The sequence below is a fragment of the Aquarana catesbeiana genome, linkage group LG01 (genome assembly GCF_042186555.1).
Source record: "Aquarana catesbeiana isolate 2022-GZ linkage group LG01, ASM4218655v1, whole genome shotgun sequence".
NCBI classification, from domain to species: Eukaryota; Metazoa; Chordata; class Amphibia; order Anura; family Ranidae; genus Aquarana; species Aquarana catesbeiana.
The window spans coordinates 801,264,743-801,283,030 of NC_133324.1; the positions used below are offsets into that span (position 1 = coordinate 801,264,743).

Consider the following 18,288-nt stretch of genomic DNA (forward strand, 5'->3'; position numbering starts at 1 on the left):
GTTGTCCTGCCTTCCTGAACCACCCAGAGTTCCATCCGCAGCAGTCAGCCGTAGGGTCCAATACCTTATTGGTGCACTCCAGACCCCAACGGGGTGCATCTGTCACCTGGCCCAGCAAAGTGGGGGTGCATCTGTCACCTGACCCCAGGTGACCTGACATTATCTCTTTTAAGGCACTGGAAATTAATACAAGCTATTTTGATAAAACAATTTTCCAACAAACAGCCTGTTCACAAAACATTTTTGGTGAGCTTAGGGCAAGTGACCTGTTTGTGCACTGTAGCTATATCTAGTATATAAGGCCTCTTATTCAGGTGTATGTGTTGCTATTATGCAAAATATACCATACCTGACTCAATGGAATAAACAACCTCAGCATTTTTCCCTTTATCTTTATCCAATGCAGTGACTTGAAGCACGGCGGATCCAACAGCCGCTGATTCATAGACTTGACCTTCATAGAAAGAGCTTGTAAACCAGGGGGCATGGTCATTGGTGTCAGTCACATTAATAACAATTCTGGCATAGTTGCGCATAACAGGGACATCTTGATCACGCACCTGAAAAATGAATGCTCAGTCAATACTCCAGCACATGAATTTTACAATGAAAAATAAAAAATTTCCCATTTGTCAGCCGCCGAGAAAGATGTGTGATTACTGCTTACCATTACAGTAAGAATGTGCTGCTGCATTGCTTCGTGATCCAATTTTTCTACAATGTACAGGGAGCCCGTGGCAGGGTCTATCCGAAACTTCTTCAGACTAGCAGGGTCAGTGCTGCTCTGTAATGTGTAAATCAATTTATTCTTCTCATCTTTGTCAGTGGCAGTGACTTGCAAAATCTCCGTCTCCGGTCTAACGTCTTCTGGGATCAGCACTTCGTACTTTGAGGAAGAAAATTCTGGCCGGTGGTCATTGGTATCGATTACTTTAATTAAAACCTAAAACGAGAGCATAATTAAAGATAACATGGTTTAAAAGGCACTGAATATGTAACATTGCATAAACATTTATTTTTGTCTTCCACATACATTACCAATTATTTGTTAGGGGTTGATTGCCGTTTATGAAAATGCATAATGTCATTACATTTTTTTTTTTCCATGTAAGCTTGTCATGAGACAAATATAGTGGCTGCTGCTTCTAACCTCTACTTGTCAAGATGCTATCTGCTTGACCGTCATGAGGAGGCTTTGCTTTAGGATTTTTTGAAGCTAATGACCTTTGATTTGTTGTGTTTATCTGCATGTTCCAGGGCTGAAACCAGGGAATCAGCATTTTCAGAAGGTGGCAAGCAATGCTAGCCACATATTTCTCTCATGGCCTATACACTTGAACGTGCAACATATATTTTCAGCCAGTAGCATTTTTGCTGTGCATTCTATATTTCCCATGTGCATGTTATTTTTTCTTTTATCTGTACACATCTAACCTTAGGTACTTTTTTATCATTGTGCGGGTGGTCGTGGCTAATCTGTATATACATGGAGGCTGCTAGCTTACCCATTCAAATATTTCATGGAAGGGTGCCTGATCGCCTGCAGCCCCAAGGCACAGGGTATTTTGGGGAGCCATTGTGGTGAGGAAAGGTTATTCCACTGCGGATGGTAAAGTCTGCCATCTTATGATGCCTACTGTCTGTCACTGAATGCAAAGTGTTCTATTGCTCTAGTCTAGTTGGAGCTTAAGCTGGCAATACAGTCCATTATACAATCTACTTATTCAATGTCCTTTAAGCTGGCCATAGACAGTCCAAATCTCAGCCAGTTAAGCAGGGACCGGCCTAGATTCGAACCATGTATGGGCAGGCTAAATGTACCCAAGTTGGTCAATCAACTTTAGTACAACCAGCCTGTCGGATTTTACATGCAATTATTGCTAGCCATTATTACAGCCACTAGCAGTAACATCTATGGTCTCCTGGCTGGAACGGCTACTCCTGCCCCTCTGCCAGGAGAACACAATGGCTCTGTGGGAGGGATCCCCCCCATCAACACAGTCAGTGTTGATGGGGTTGCAGGAAAGAAAATCGCTCAATCTATGGCCAGCTTTAGATTTACCTTCAAGTGTGTATCGCAAAGGCCTGCCTAATTGCATACACATGGAAAGTGTTTAGGTTTGACCTCATGCTATATGGTTTTGGTAATTCCAAAGGAAAGTCGTACAAGAAAATTTTATAATGTATGGCCAGCCTTTGGCTCCATGTGACAGCGCTGGGTCAATCAACAAGCAACAGCACTTATACTTGAAGTAAATGAAGCAGCCTGGGAGAGAAGTATATACTGCTGGGGATGAAAGCATAAGATCATTTTCATTTTTGGATAGGGAAACATATTTACAGGCTCTCCATACAGGCATACAGTCGATAGCTGACAAAGACAACAAACCATCCCCTTGCTTGGATATATCTAGCACATCATACAGTCCTCCCATTATAAGGCCCCATACACATTGGAAGTTTATCCCTACTGCATGGGGCTATTGGTTTTTAACCGTGAGTAGAGGGCACAGGTGCCCCATCCAGCCCTGCTACTGGTTGCCTTTCATCCTCTATGAGAGTGACTGCTGTTGCAGCTGAACAGTGCTTAGGGGTTTGCTTATTACACTTAGGGAAGTATGCATCAATGGACACATGCCCAAAACGCAAGAAATCTGGGTGCATACTGCCCCAAACAAAGAAATTGATGAGTGCACCGTCCAGCCCTGTCCAGCTGAAGCAGCTGTCAGCCTCTCCTACGGTCTGATTTTCCGACGGAAAATGTTCGATGGGAGCTTGTTGTCAGGAATTCCGACCGCGTGTAGGCTCCATCGGACATTTTCCATTGGAATTTCCGTCACACAAAATTTCAGATCTGGATCTCACATTTTCCGACAACAAAAACTGCTGTAGTAAATTCCGATCGTGTGTACACAATTCCGACGCACAAAATTCCACGCATGCTCGGAATCATGCAGAAGAGCCGCACTGGCTATTGAACTTCATTTTTCTCGGCTCGTCATACGTGTTGTACGTCACTGCATTCTTGACCTTTGGAATTTCCGACAAGATTTGTGTGACCGTGTGTATGCAAGACAAGTTTGAGCCAACATCCGTCGGAAAAAAACCATGGATTTTGTTGTCGGAATGTCCGATCGTTTGTACGGGGCAATAGAATTTGACAGGCTGCTGGCAGTGGGGCTGGATGACGCATCTGTGCCCTCCACCTGCAGCTAAATGGCGAAGCCCCATGCACTGGGGCTAAACACCAAGTGTGTATAGGCCCTAAGGATTGTACCAGAAAGTGTCTTCTCAGTGCATAAACAAGCACTTCTGACCAAAACAACCATACCACCATCAGTGTTCCAATTGCTCGTCAGTCATCTCAAGTGTACAGGCACTGTTAGGTCTTACACTGGCAGTGTCAAACTTGTGTTTATATGCATTTAGAGGACGTGTCTAAGCACAAATAAATGCAGGTAATGCTTATTAAATCGTGTCATTCAAACTCAGCATTTACCTGCATTGAGGTGCATTCAGTTTAGCTGTGTTTAGGGAAAAATAAGAGTCCAGGTGTCCAGGATCCGATTAGACACTCTAAACATTGCTAAACGAATGTAAACATGGATGAACCCACAACAGGAACACCTAAATGCAGGAAAAAGTGATAACATTTGTTTATACTTATCAGATAAATTCTCTGGCGTATTTTTTTTTTTTATTCAAAGGTCTACTCATAATATTTGATAGTGAATACGACCTCTTTAGTTAGAAGAGTGCAAGTAAGAAACTGTTTTTAGAGTGACTGGGTGCAGGATCATTCCCAGAAGAGCTCTACCACCAAACAATCGTTATCTCAGTTCTGGTACATTCCATAAACACTCATAGGAATGTTTGTGAATGTCACAGCAGCTATTTCATACCAAACAAGTTGTGCTTTACATTCACCCATCTTATGAACAAGGAGCGCTTGTCAAGATAGTGTGATTACACTTTCAATGTTTTATCTGCTTCCAGTTTATGCGTTAGACGTCTTTTTGCTCCTGAAAACACCACAGGTGGAAACAGTAAGCAATGTTGTTCACTACTCTTCTGACAGACTTCATTTAGAGTTTCAATGTCATCAAATATACAACAATACATGAATTAACATGCCTTTGGGCATCATAGATTAAATCTCCATCTGCGACAATAATTTCAGGTGATGATTTTACACAGTTTTACTTTATGAGGTGATAAATTCACAAAACAGGAGCAGCATTTTCAAGATTCCAATCAAACATAGTGATACCCTGGGAATAACAGCACAGCCTGCGCTATTTACTTACAGATTTACTAACATACATGGACGGTAACAGTCACATACACAGTCAATTCCAGAGAATTTCTTGATTGTGGTTATTCAGTGCATTTATTTACATCACAACAGCATAAACTGAATTATTTACAAATTTCCCTGCAACAGGGAAGCTTACACTCTAATAAGTGGCTAAATAAATAATAGAGGATTGCAGCTGCAAGATAAAGACACTATTGTGTCTTCCCTGCCTTGTTGCAGGGTAGTGAGACAGACATTACAGCAAGGAAAACTCCAGTGTAGCCTCTAAGAAAAGAAGATAGAGGAAGGAACAAGTATTATGCAAATAATAACTCAAACACTCCAAAGCCAAAGCTTTTTTTTTCCCATCTATGCCTGACTGTGGAGGTTTTCCTTCATTCCTATCCAGATAGCAAGGATAACTTGCCACAAGTTTGTGGCAGTGTTGAATTATAAGTCTTTTAACATGATGCACATTTTCATTGGCAAGTTGTACACTTGCAGAGCACTTGAAGCACAAGTTCTAGTTGACACTTTTCCAATTCTTAGCAAATTTGCATGGCAAGTCTCTAGCAAGAGCAAAGTTACAGTGGTGAGTCTACAGCAAGAGCCCTGCAAGTCTACAGCATGGAAATTCAGCCACAGTGATCCCTGTGGTGGGATGACTATTGCACGACATAACTGAACCAGAACTTGCAGCAGACTTGCAGAATGTTTGCAAAGAAAGTTGATCTGGGGTCATGCAATGCGGACTTGCTTCAACTGTGCAACAAACTTGTGAAGCCTGGCAAGTGTAGTAATAGCTTAGCAAGTCATTTTCAAACTTGCAGCACAACTGCTTGCTATCTGGGTAATTTAATGCACAAGCCTCATAAAGTAAGCAAAAAAACATCCTTTACTTTCCCTGAGCCAAATCCTTCATGTGTCTCAAATGCTCCCCCTCCCAGACACTGCAGCTAACAGTGGGAGGGTTTCATAGGCAGTACTGTCGATCCAGAAAACAATGGGCAGGTGTGCTGATTGACATGCTTCAGGCTTGTGAATAAGCAGTGACAATGTTGATAGCCATGCCCTGATAGAACTCTTTTGGGATGAATTAGAGCGGAGAATGCGAGATAGGCCTTCTTGTCCAACATCAGTGCCTGACTTCACAAATGCACTTCTGGAAAAAATGGACAAACATTTATCAAAAAAGAAAAACTGAAATATCACATGGTCCTAAGTATTCAGACCCTTTGCTGTGACACTCATATATTTAACTCAGGTGCTGTCCATTTCTTCTGATCATCCTTGAGATAGTTCTACACCTTCATTTGAGTCCAGCTGTGTTTGATTATACTGATTGGACTTGATTAGGAAAGCCACACACCTGTCTATATAAGACCTTACAGCTCACAGTGCATGTCAGAGCAAATGAGAATCATGAGGTCAAAGGAACTGCCTGAAGAGCTCAGAGACAGAATTGTGGCAAGGCGCAGATCTGGCCAAGGTTACAAAAAAATTTCTGCTGCACTTAAGGTTCCTAAGAGCACAGTGGCCTCCGTAATCCTTAAATGGAAGATGTTTGGGACGACCAGAACCCTTCCTAGAGCTGGCCGTCTGGCCAAACTGAGCTATCGGGGGAGAAGAGCCTTGGTGAGAGAGGTAAAGAAGAACCCAAAGATCACTGTGGCTGAGCTCCAGAGATGGAGATGGGAGAAAGTTGTAGAAAGTCAACCATCACTGCAGCCCTCCACCAGTTGGGGCTCTATGGCAGAGTGGCCCGACGGAAGCCTCCTCAGTGCAAGACACATGAAAGCCTGCATGGAGTTTGTTAAAAAAAAACACCTGAAGGACTCCAACATGGTGAGAAATAAGATTCTCTGGTCTGATGAGACCAAGATACAACTTTTTGGCCTTAATTCTAAGCGGTATGTGTGGAGAAAACCAGGCAATGCTCATCATCTGTCCAATACAGTCCCAACAGTGAAGCATGGTGGTGGCAGCATCATGCTGTGGGGGTGTTTTTCAGCTGCAGGGACAGGATGACTGATTGCAATCGAGGGAAAGATGAATGCGGCCAAGTACAGGGATATCTTGGACGAAAATCTTCTCCAGAGTGCTTAGGACCTCAGACTGGGCCGAAAGTTTACCTTCCAACAAGACAATGACCCTAAGCACACAGCTAAAATAACATTCTTGAATGGCCCAGCCAGAGCCCTGACTTAAACCCAATTGAGCATCTCTGGAGAGACCTAAAAATGGCTGTCCACCAACGTTTACCATCCAACCTGACAGAACTGGAGAGGATCTGCAAGGAGGAATGGCAGAGGATCCCCAAATCCAGGTGTGAAAAACTTGTTGCATCTTTCCCAAAAAGACTCATGGCTGTATTAGATCAAAAGGGTGCTTCTACTAAATACTGAGGACCATGTGAAATTCCAGTTTTTCTTTTTCAATAAATCTGCAAAAATGTCAACAATCCTGTGTTTTTCTGTCAATATGTGGTGCTGTGTGTACATTAATGAGGAAAAAAATGAACTTAAATGATTTTAGCAAATGGCTGCAATATAACAAAGAGTGAAAAATTTAAGGGGGACTGAATACTTTCTGTCCCCACTGTATTCTCGCTGTTTAATTTATTTAAAGATACATAGCTACATATCCACATCTTATTAATTGCAGTACTGTAAAGAGCATATATAGAGCCAAGGTGAATGTTTATGTAGCTTTGTATATAAAATAACACCCTTGGGAGCACAAATTGCAGCACTGCACACAATTGAGACATTAGCACAAAGAATGGGCCAGAACAAGCTGAATTTTCAGAATGTAATTTGTATGAGTTTTCTTAAAAAGCCTATACAACCTTGACCTTGGAAGTATAGTGGAACAGCGTGCTAGAAAAAAAAGTGAATATGCAAGCAGTTCTTCAACCAGAGTCCTACGGCTGCATGGAGCACAGCCCGCGTACTTACAGGAATGCCTGTTAATTAAGATTTGCAAACACCGAGCACATTCTCTGAATTCTTGATTGTACAAATCCCTATGATTATTCAACAGTTTAAACCACTGGCTCAATGCGCCAGAATGTGTATGATCCTGTAACTTACTTAGGATATATTCTACAAAGAAAATTTTGCAGGTAATTAAGACTGAAACTTCTTATTTACTGTAAGCAATGACTGAAGCTGAAGATCCTATTAAGTGCAGTATGCTGTTGCCAACCAACTCTGTTTCTGAAATAGCATTGCTTTTTGGAGTCTGGCAATGGCAGCATCCAACTAGATGGGAGCCTTAGCACAAAACAGACCTCCCAACAGATTACCATATAAAATTAGAGTAATGAGATAAAATATAATTTAATATTTAAAAAATCATCTTAGAAGTCATTTTCAAGATTTATAATTCTGCAGCTTTCATTAAATTATTCCTAGTAATGCTGCCATGAAGGTGCTTATTTGGATACTTTTGTGATAGAGTGACAACCGTCTCCCAAATGGGCTTTTGTATTGTCACTCATTTTACAAAGACTTCTGATGGAGACTATGGGGTTGATTTGCTAACGGCAAATAGGCTGTTCACTTTGCAAGGGAATTTTTCCTTTAGCTTAGTAAATGTGGTAAGAATTCACTTTGCATAGAATACCCAATCACGTGAAAGGAAAAAAAAACTGTAGTTTTGCTTGCACATGATTGGATGGTGGAAGTCAGCAGAGCTTCACGTCATTCACTGGGCTCCCTTGCAGAGTAATAATTATCTTGCAACGTGAATAGCATATTTGCTTTTGATAGATCAACCCCAATAAGTGGCCTTTAACCCCCCTGGCGGTATTCCCGAGTCTGGCTCGGGGTGGATTTTACATACCAAAAGCGGTATCCCCGAGCCAGACTCGGGCTTGCATCGCAGGATCCAGGAAGAGATTACTTACCTTGTCCCCTGGTTCCTGCGATGTCTCCCCGCTGTGATCGGCGAGCCGCTGTGTCTCGCTCGATTCACAGTGCCGAGCTCCGTTCCCTGCGAGCGTTGCGACGCACGGGGACGGAGTTCGGCGGCAAATTCAAAAGTGAAACACACAGTAAACACACAGTATAGATACAGCATACTGTAATCTTACAGATTACAGTACTGTATCAAATAACTACACATCCCCTTTGTCCCTAGTGGTCTGCCCAGTGTCCTGCATGCAGTTTTATATATATAAAACTGTTCTTTCTGCCTGGAAACTGGAGATTGTCCATAGCAACCAAAACTGTCTCTTTACATCAAAAGTGGTTTTAGACCAGCTAGAAAACAGCGATAATAAATTAGAATCACTTGCAGAATTGAGCGATAGTGATTTGTGGGGAGATCCGTCATCAAACACTAAAAGTAATAAAAGCTAAAATTCTGGAACTGAGCAAATTTCAGTGTTTTTGATTTGATTACATTATTATATAATTTTTATTATTATTATATTATTATGTGTTTTAATTATTTATAGTTAGTTATTATATTATAATTTTTTATTTCGTTTTTCAAACTTTATCATACCCGGGATGTCTACTAGACTCTTGTTTGGACAGATTTAAGTGAACTATTCCTAAGAATTACAGGCCTACAATATAAAACGCCAAATTTCTGTGCAAAATAATGGTACCGCTTTCAGCACCTAAAATCTGAAATAATCATACCGCCAGGGAGGTTAACACATTTTATGTAGGTCTAGTCCACATATGTCATGATCAGGAAATCTGCCCTGAAAAATGTCATGCAGCCAGCCATTGCTAGGGTACATGCCTGTAGACAGAAAGTTACTACAAACAGGTAGTAGGTGATCAGCAGTACTGAGATGCAACAAAAGATGAAAAAAATGTAAAAACATACATTTTATTTAAACAAAGGTTAACAAACTAAATGTTATTCACTCAAGAGAGCTTTTACCCAGTTTCAGGAAACGTCAGCAGTTACAAATACTGTAACCTGCTGACTTTTAAAAAACACATACTTACTAGCCCAGCTCCGAACAACCTGAAAGTGTCACCGCTAGTTTAGATTCTGTGCCGTCATCATGTATCTGGGGCTAACTGTGATTTTCTTAATATCACAGCAGGCCCCCTACTGCACATGTGCTGAATGGGGGATACTGTTTCAAAGCCTCCTGGGATGTGTGATGTGTATCCCATCAGGCTCTGGGCAGGGTGGGTGGTGCTAGGTCATCCTTGCCTAGGCAGGGAGTTTATGGGAGGCAGGGACAAAATATTTTTACCTCATAAGAGGAAGGTCCTGACCAAGGATTTTTACGGCAAGATCACCACCAGGCATTATTTGAATGAAAGTAGTTGATTTAAAGAAATTGGAAATGAATCCATACCAGATACAAAGAGCTGCACGCCAATGACAACATTTTATTCAGCCAAAAATGCATGCACGAATGACCCCATGTGGCATGGTTCACCTCCACAGGCTTAGCTGTAGAGAAATCTAAACCTGTAAGGGTGAAATGCGTCAGTAAGGGGTGGTTTCCAGACAGAGACTTGCAGCATACATGTTTGGATGAATACTTAAAAAGGAGTGAGGTCATCAGCATTGCAGTGCTTTGTATAAACTTTACATGGAACAAGTATGGGCTCCAATAGTTAGCACCTGCAGTGAATGCAGGAAATTGGAGTTTGGAGCGGGGGGTCTTATTAGGATTTCATTGATTGGAAATAACAGTTGATAATTGGTTGGGGGTTACTGTAGGTCAGGCTGAAGGGCTCTACAGGTCAGGCCTCTGGTACCTTCCCCTGGTTCCAGAAGCTTGGAGACATTTTTAGAAACTAGTGGGCACTAAGTTCTGATCTGCATATTTATAGGAACCTGGCCAATCCCCAAGCAGGAGGCCTGGCAGGGTGGCTAGATCAGCCCATAAATATTGTACAGCCTGGCCAGCAGGGGAGTCGGTTAGAAGATGGAGTGAGGAAGCTGTGTCGTGTAGTCTGGAATGGGACCCCCGGTGGAGGGGGGCTCTGCCTCCAGCCTGGGAGCTGAGAAGGGAAGAAGGACTAATGGATCTCTACTACCCCACTGTCTCTTCTTGGAGACACTCTGGCTTGCAAGGAAGGACCTGGACATCAAGAGGCCTGCATAGTAGTCTCTTTTAAAGCAGCAGGATTTCCAGGGACAGTGCGAGTACCTCTACACCCCCAGGGCCTGGAAGGGAGAGAACTGCCCGATGTACTATCCAGCAAGCTTTCTGGGACAGTGCCAACAAGCTTATACCCAATCCCTTCTCCTGGGACATTTCACCAAGCAGCCAGGAGGGCTGGTATTTTCAAGAGGGGGGACATGCCTTCCAAATTTCCACCCAGGGGACACAGAGCTCCTAGAAGGGGAATAGCCTTTGCTAAGTCTAGAAAGACTGTTGTTGTTCCAGAGGGAATGCAGTCAAGGATTTGTTTATTTTTGTGGTATGCACAGAGAAGGAAGTTGTTCTCATTTGTTGCTCTTCAGGTCAAGTTGGGCACCCCATAATCCCTATGCCCTATCCAAGTTGTTTTCCCCAATAAAGCAACAAAAACAAGCCCAAGGACTGATTCCTTGTCTCTGAATGAGAGTTGAAAATGTGTGTTGCCTGGCTAAGTAGGAATAGGGGGACCCAAAATCCAGCGGCCCTCTAGGATTATACCCAACCTGTAATCCCCAAATAATGAAAACCTTTAACATATGCAAGAATTCTTGCATGTCACTATGAATGTAATTCTTTTAAATTTAAGATTCCAGCATATGATCTTTTAAATCCTAACACCACCTCCTATTTTCAAGTAGGAATTCAGTCAACCCTGATAACTGGGTAAAACGAAGATTTGTATAGCTCACTTGCACAGCCACCCTGGGACTCTGACTCAAGCAGCACAGTCTGAGAAACTCAAGAATTTATGAAATGCCCCTAGATATTTAATGATGCTGCAATGTTCGGATCCTGCTGCACTTCTCTGTTTGCCTGGGAAATCCTAGCCCTGCCTTGTGCCATCCTGCTTCACTAGTTAATAATCCCACACTTCAGTGAAAAGAGGTATTTGTTCAATTACCCATATACCAGACTCCAAATCTGTTAGGAAGAATGGACTGCATTGATTAATTATTTCCAAGGCCATGTGGTCAAAGGCCTAGTAGTCAATGAGCCCCAACAAGTAAAAAAGCCATTACAGCTTTTCTGTGGGCAGGAACATATTTCATTTTGAAACAAACTGTAGAGCAGGGCTGGGATCTAAGTATTTCCTCCTTTTCATTTTTTTGAGTCTTTTTAACAACACTTCACTGACCCTGCATGCCCTTCTATAGTCACTGTGTCTCAGCCTCCATTCTCAGCTTCAGAGGTCTGTATAAATAACTAAAAATGCCAAAGGAAAAAAAAAAAAAACTAACCAGGGGATTATTCCACTCAGAACAGCAATCTTTCAAAAGATGTGTTATTGTCTCGGATGCCATGGCAGCGGTGTTACATTCAGCCTGGGAAGGCTGAGCAAAGCAGCCAGATCTCCATGGGCTGAAGCAAGCAGAGACGCGCGGCATTGCAGAAATAACCATGACGTGAAGCAGACACAGAATGGAGAAGCATTTAGAGGCTGGGGTTTCTGAAAATGTTTGGATGTTACTCCAGGTTAACAATTTACAGTCAGTTAAATTGTGGTTTGAAAAGAATAATTTATAGCTGATTTTTTCATGGAGAGAAGGTGCCGTTTAGCCTGATTTATCACATTTTCTTATCCCTTGGAGCAGTCATTTTTCACATGTTGGAAGTGGTGTAGAATTAAGGTTTGAACATAAGAAGCCCTGTACAATAATAAAGAGTGCTAAGTTAAAACTGTAGGAGCTCTGCTAAGCACCACTCTTATCAATGCTACCTTACGGCCTAAATATTTAGGTAGTGCAAAACTCAATGTCTATGTGCAATCTTCACTCATCCATGGCAGTCAGATGAGAATAATTAAAGTGACTGTAAAGGATGTTTTTTTATTTTTTTTAAATAACAAACATGTCATACTTACCGCTACTGTGCAGCTCATTTTGCACACAGTGGCCCCAAACATCCTCTTCTGGGGTCCTCCGGCGGCTCTTGCGGCTCCTCCCCGCATCAGAAGCACTCTCCCGAGGGGGTTACCTTGCGGGCACACTCCCGAGTCCAGCATTTGCATCCACAGACATGAATGTCGTACTCGGCTCTATCCCCCGGCGCCCGAATTATTGGATTTGATTGACAGCAGCCGGAGCCAATGGCTGCGCTGCTATCAATCTATCCAATTAAGAGCTGGGACCCTGTGGAGAGAGGAACAACGCGTCCCCGCCGAAGAGATGAAGGGGCTCAGGTAAGTAAAAACTAGGGGGGTGGGAGGCTGGGGGCCGGTGACTGCCAGGTGTTTTTTCACCTTAATGCATAGGATGCATTAAGGTGAAAAAACACAAGGGTTTACAACCCCTTTAACATTAAATCTAACTGGTTTTTACAGGTTACTGCATTTATTTAAGCTAGACATACATGGCTAGAATTTATCTAGTCTGCCTGTGGGCTAAACAAGAGAAAGTCAAAGGTTTCCCCATCCAGGCTATTCAGTGTGGCTGTAGGAATCTCCACTGCCAGCTATTGTATTTAGGCAGCAAGGACAACTGTGGCTGATACCGAACATCTGCATCTGATAGGTTGCAGTCACTGTTTGGCTGAGAATTTTCCACTTTAAGTAATTAATTAAAATAGAAGCATGGGGTATAAAAACAAAACAAAAAAAAAAAACCTTATACTCACCTAGGTGGATCGATGGTGCATCTGTCCCCTGCCACCACCTCTGCAGTGAGAACTGAGCGATCAAATATTGCTGATCGCTCAGTTCTCCCACTTACTGGAGCTCTGGGCTGAGGAGGGAGCAGCTAGCTCAGGCTCCCAACAGCACAGGTAATAAGCTGAGCCAGGTGCCGGTCAAGGCATTTGGCCTGCTGTCGGGTGAAAATGGGTCACAGGAGTGCAGAACGAACAGCACTCCTGTGATCTATAGGAGGAGTAGGGCCAAAAAAAGCTTTGGCCATACTTTTCCTTTAACCAGTTGCCAACTGCCTACCTGCATATATACTGTGGCAGGTCGGCTCTATTGCGCAAAATCACATACCTGTATGTGATTTTGTTCAATAGCCACTGGGGGGCACTGGCCACCCGCAATCACTCCCCACAGAGATAAAACGGTGGTCTGCCGATGTAAACAAGGCAGACCACCGTGCTGTCAGGCTTGGACACTGGGATCTTTCGTGTTCCTGCAAATCAGGAACAGGGATCACTATGTCCATGCAGTGAGCCCATCCCCCCACAGTAAGAAAGCACAAAGAGGGAACACACTTAACCCTTTGATCGCCCCGATGTTAACCCCTTCCCTGCCAGTGTCATTTATACAGTGTCAGTGCATATTTTTCGCACTGATCACTGTAATAAGGTTACTGGTTTCCAAAAAAGTGTCAAAAGTGTCAGTTAGGTGTCCGATCTGTCCGCCGCAATGTCGCAGTCCCACTAAAAATCACTGCAATTACAAGTAAAAAAATAAAATAAAAATGCCATAAATAAATCCCTCATTTTGTAGACGCTATAACCTTTGCGCAAACTAATCAATATACGCTTATTGGGATTTTTACCAAAAAGTAAAAAAATATGTTGCAAAATACATATCGGCCTAAACTGATGAAGAAATTAGATTTTTTTAATTTTTTTATTGGATATTTTTTATAGCAAAAAGTTAAAAAATATTGTTTTTTTTTTTCAAAAGTATCGCTTTTTTTTTTTTTTTGTTTATAGCGCAAATAATAAAAACCGCAAAAGGTGATCAAATGCCACCAAAAGAAAGCTCTATTTGTGGGAAAAAAGGGACATACATTTTATTTGGGTACAGTGACGCACGACCACGCAATTGTCAGTTAAAGTAACGCAGTGCCGTATCACAAAAAATGGCCTGGTCAGGAAGGGGGTAAAACCTTCCGGGGCTGAAGTGGTTAAATCAAATTTTGTTGAGCCAAGTGGTGTTGACAGGACCACCAATGGCTCTAAGTTCAACCGATTCTGCAGGAATCAGCTGAAATATTAGCTATTAGCTGTGTATGGCTAACTCTATAAAATCTTACACTACTATTATTTAAAAAGCCTGCTATTGTTTATGTGACCTTTTGTACAATATACTTGATTTTGTGTATGGGATTCACATGGTCCAAATAGTCTGATTGATGTAAAAGACTTCAAAAACGTGTCATTGTTACTCTACTTCATATCATAGCTAAACATTTCGGAAAAAAAACTCTGCCCTATGACTTGACGTGAGCTTTGAATCCCAATTGACATGAGCTTTGAATGTGCTAAAGCTGAAGTTTAGATATGCAGCTTAAACCAATGAAAGCATGTATGTGCCATACATGCGGGATCCCCATAGAAGCTGGAAATGCCTGTAGTAAGCACCACTACTACAGTGACTGCCACTAGCTTCCAGGTGAAAGGCTGTCCTGCTGTTTAGTGAACACAGAAGGTCGCTGTGCACAGCACCATTCAGAGGCAACTTTGCATTTTCTTCAATAAATGCAAAGTGTTCTCTGATTGGCTGAGGTAGAGATTGTGACTACACCGCCCCTCCTCTCTACCTTGTTCAGTTATTATACCTTGCATTCATTCAGAAAATATTGTTTACTGAATGGGACCTGTGCCAAGTGAGTGACCTTCTTAAAAATGCTTTATCAAACACTAAAAGCTGAGCTGAAAGCCATATTTTCCAACATACACAATTGTTATTCTTCTTCGGAATATGCCTTATGTTGAAAAGATGTCGTTAAGTTTTTTACTGTTTAAAAGTCATTCTTGGCATATTCTCAGTACAGCTGTGTGATGGCATTGCCTTTCCAGTGTGGGACACAAATCTGTATGAACATGGTGAACTTCAGCGAAATGCCACTCCCAGCAGTGTAGGATTTAATATGCTTGCATTATCCTTCTGAAATGTTTATTGTTGTCTGTAGGGGTTACAATATGCTGTTTTGCTTCAATATGTTCTAAAATGTACTAGATAAGATTCAAAGTGGCTGGCTGTGCATTCCTCCAGAGCCTTATCTGTCTAGATTAACCCCCTCCGGCTGCAGCAGAGCACGCAACATGAGAACTTTTCATTTCGTTTAAGCATTTCACAAACATTTTAGGTTAGTGTCATATACAACTTATAACAGCTACGGGCACAGAAAAAATATTCTCTTTAAACACTTCATTAGCAATTCAATTACCTGTGTACTGATAGATCTTGTCCCATCTGTTGCCTCCACTGTCAAGTTGTAATTAGATTTCTGTTCTGCATCGAGAGGTCTAGCAACAATGATGGTTCCAGTGCCCTTGTCCACATCAAACCGGCTGTCGTAGTTTCCACCTGGTTAGAATAAGTAAGGCATTTATAAATAAGCATCTCTACAAGGGGCAGTGGTGACACAGAAGAACAGGGGCCATGGCACTACAGGAACGAAAGAGTATGTGGTAAGAAAGAGTGAGACATCCCATTACAGTGATCAACAAGCTTAAAGACAGGAACAGGGACATATACTATGCTGATACAGACATATAGAGGCAAGGCAAAAACTTCACAGTACAACAGAAAGAGAAAAAAAATCTCTAGATTTATAAAATAAACTACTGTATATACTAATGAAACATGTGAACCAACATAGGAGTAAGCAATACATGGCTCTCAAGGTGTCAGCTGTGCAACCATCCTGAGTATGACTGGAAAGTACATATACATATCAAACAGACACATCAAGTACTGTTAGAACTTAAAGAGACACCGGGGGAGATTTACTAAAATTGGTGCACTCTGAATCTGGTACAGCTGTGCATGGTAACCAATCAGCTTCTAACTTCAGCTTGTTCAATTAAGCTTTAAGGCAATAAAACCTGGAAGCTGAGTGGTTTCTGTGCAGAGCTGCACCAGATTTTGCACATCCCAGTTTTAATAAATAACTTCCACTGTTTTTGGATGCATTTATCCTAACAACAGTGTCTGTATACAGTGTTCTGTATTTAAATACAGAAAATGGCTAGCACACCGATGACCCAATGAACAGAATTTACTTAAGGATACATGTTACAACAGAAGATAAAATCACTGATATCTCAGGGGCATGGAGGTCTCCTTCATCAAGGTCACAAACGTGAATATGAATGTTCATCACTGATATCTTCTGTTGTGGCATGCATGTATCTAAAAGACAGTCTCTCTTTTAGTCCTAACAGAGTCCTCAATATCCACCACCACACGTGTTTAATGTGGAGGTATGTGTGTATAACAGAATTGTTCCTGATCGTTAAAATACAGGTCTAATACTTGCTAGTGAGGTCACCACTGAATCCACTGTTTTTCGTTCTTGGAAAGCTTGAAGTGGCGCTAGGAACTTAAGCATCTGACAATACCAGGTGTGTTCGATGCCCGTGTCTCCTTGCTGTATGCTGTAATTACATTTGCTAGCCACTACATCAGTATAGTGTATGCCTACAGCTCTATACTGTAGTGTACAGCTCTATAAGGTAGTGAGTGGGAGAACAGCATTGAGTAGGAAATACACAGGTATCTGACACACTCAGAAGTGTCAAACTTTAAAGATTCTACTGACAATTATAGCTCTGCAAAAAAGTGAAGATTCCATTCTACTGAGGTGGTACATGGTACAGGTAAGTATTAGACTTATGCTCTCCAAAACAAGTAGTTTTCATGGAAACTGACTGCCATGTTGAGTATATGGTAGCAGATATACCAATGTTCTGTAAGGATTTTAAGCCTGTATAAGCTTAAAAACTCACAGTACCTCTAAATACCTCAAACTTCCTATAAGATTTTTTTTTTTGTTTGGAAACAGACAACTACATTTCCTCAAAGTGTTACTTTAACATCAAGAGAGCCAAAGATTGCATGCCCCAAACTACATCAAACAAAAAAATAATAATTAAAATTGATTGATAAGGGAGTAGTCTTAGGGTCATCCTATGAACTTATGTATAATATATATATTATACACAGGCTACATATAGTAACTTGTTCTTATCAGCAGTCATTTTTAATGAATCTGCAGTAGCTTTCATGATCATAGTCACCAAATTACATTAAACGTATATGATTTCTAAAATGATATATCATTTGCATATAACTGATGATGACTTTCGGATTGAAGGATTTTTCAATTTTATAACTAGCTGACATAAAATGATAGCCACAAGCTAATATTTATGCCCTAATTACTCCAATATCAATCTGTTGGAAAGTCGGTGGAAAAATTTGTCCTTGACAGAAAAAAAAAAATTAAACACAGAGCTCCTAAGATAAGCTTGAGGCCCTGGTAATGAGTAAAAAAAGAGAACTGAATCCCAAACAAATGTTTTGCTGTATGCTGTGATGGTTCTACAACAAGCTTCTGAATAAAGGATCCTATTGTAGCAGATACCTTCTGCTACACAGTTGTGGTCACAAGCCATCTGAACGATGTAAAATACTTCATTAGATAGGTCATCTCCTGGCAGCACTCATAGTAAAGACAGAACAGACAGATAAAAAACATGGACACGTCAATGTCTAACTGTATGAATCCACTATATTACATTTTTGGAAATACAATATCAGCTATCAGATATTATAACCAATATACAGTAACCGGCTTACCCACAACACAACCCTGCCTGCAATTCTGAAGAAAGGAAGAAAACCTAAGCCCATTATCAAAAGTATGTAAAGGTTAACCCAGACAATGGCCATTTATTGTATTATTGGTCCATCACCATTATTAATCCAAATCAGTGCTGGATTTGGCCTTTATATGCACTTATGCTTAGCATTTAATTCCTTTACTTGACTATGCTGCTCCTTCTCTAGCCATGTATAATAAGAAGCAGTGTCATTCTACAGGCTGCAGTATCACAAGTCTAATTACCAATTAGCATTAGGCTAAGGAATGGAGCTCTCAGCCTGTATTACTAATACTTCATTTCAGTTTTAAACAAT

The 18,288-nt window shown here is 41.4% G+C and overlaps 1 protein-coding gene across 7 annotated transcripts in view; it reads right to left on the reverse strand.

The window, feature by feature from the left end:
• FAT1 (FAT atypical cadherin 1) overlaps nucleotides 1–18,288 on the reverse strand; it is a 382,476-nt gene that overhangs the window by 110,761 nt on the left and 253,427 nt on the right. For 5 of the 7 annotated variants that reach the window (XR_012236892.1, XM_073607779.1, XM_073607788.1 and 2 more), the window contains exons 7-10: nucleotides 17,735–17,803; nucleotides 15,533–15,672; nucleotides 668–943; nucleotides 350–560 (exon numbers count right to left, since the gene is read on the reverse strand). Coding sequence is in view for 6 of the 7 variants with exons in the window: in XM_073607779.1 (XP_073463880.1) it covers nucleotides 350–560; nucleotides 668–943; nucleotides 15,533–15,672; nucleotides 17,735–17,803 (696 nt within the window). In the remaining variant the exon portion in view is untranslated. The remainder of the gene's footprint in view (nucleotides 1–349; nucleotides 561–667; nucleotides 944–15,532; nucleotides 15,673–17,734; nucleotides 17,804–18,288) is intronic. The other 2 variants (XM_073607796.1, XM_073607813.1) reach the window with 1 other exon arrangement.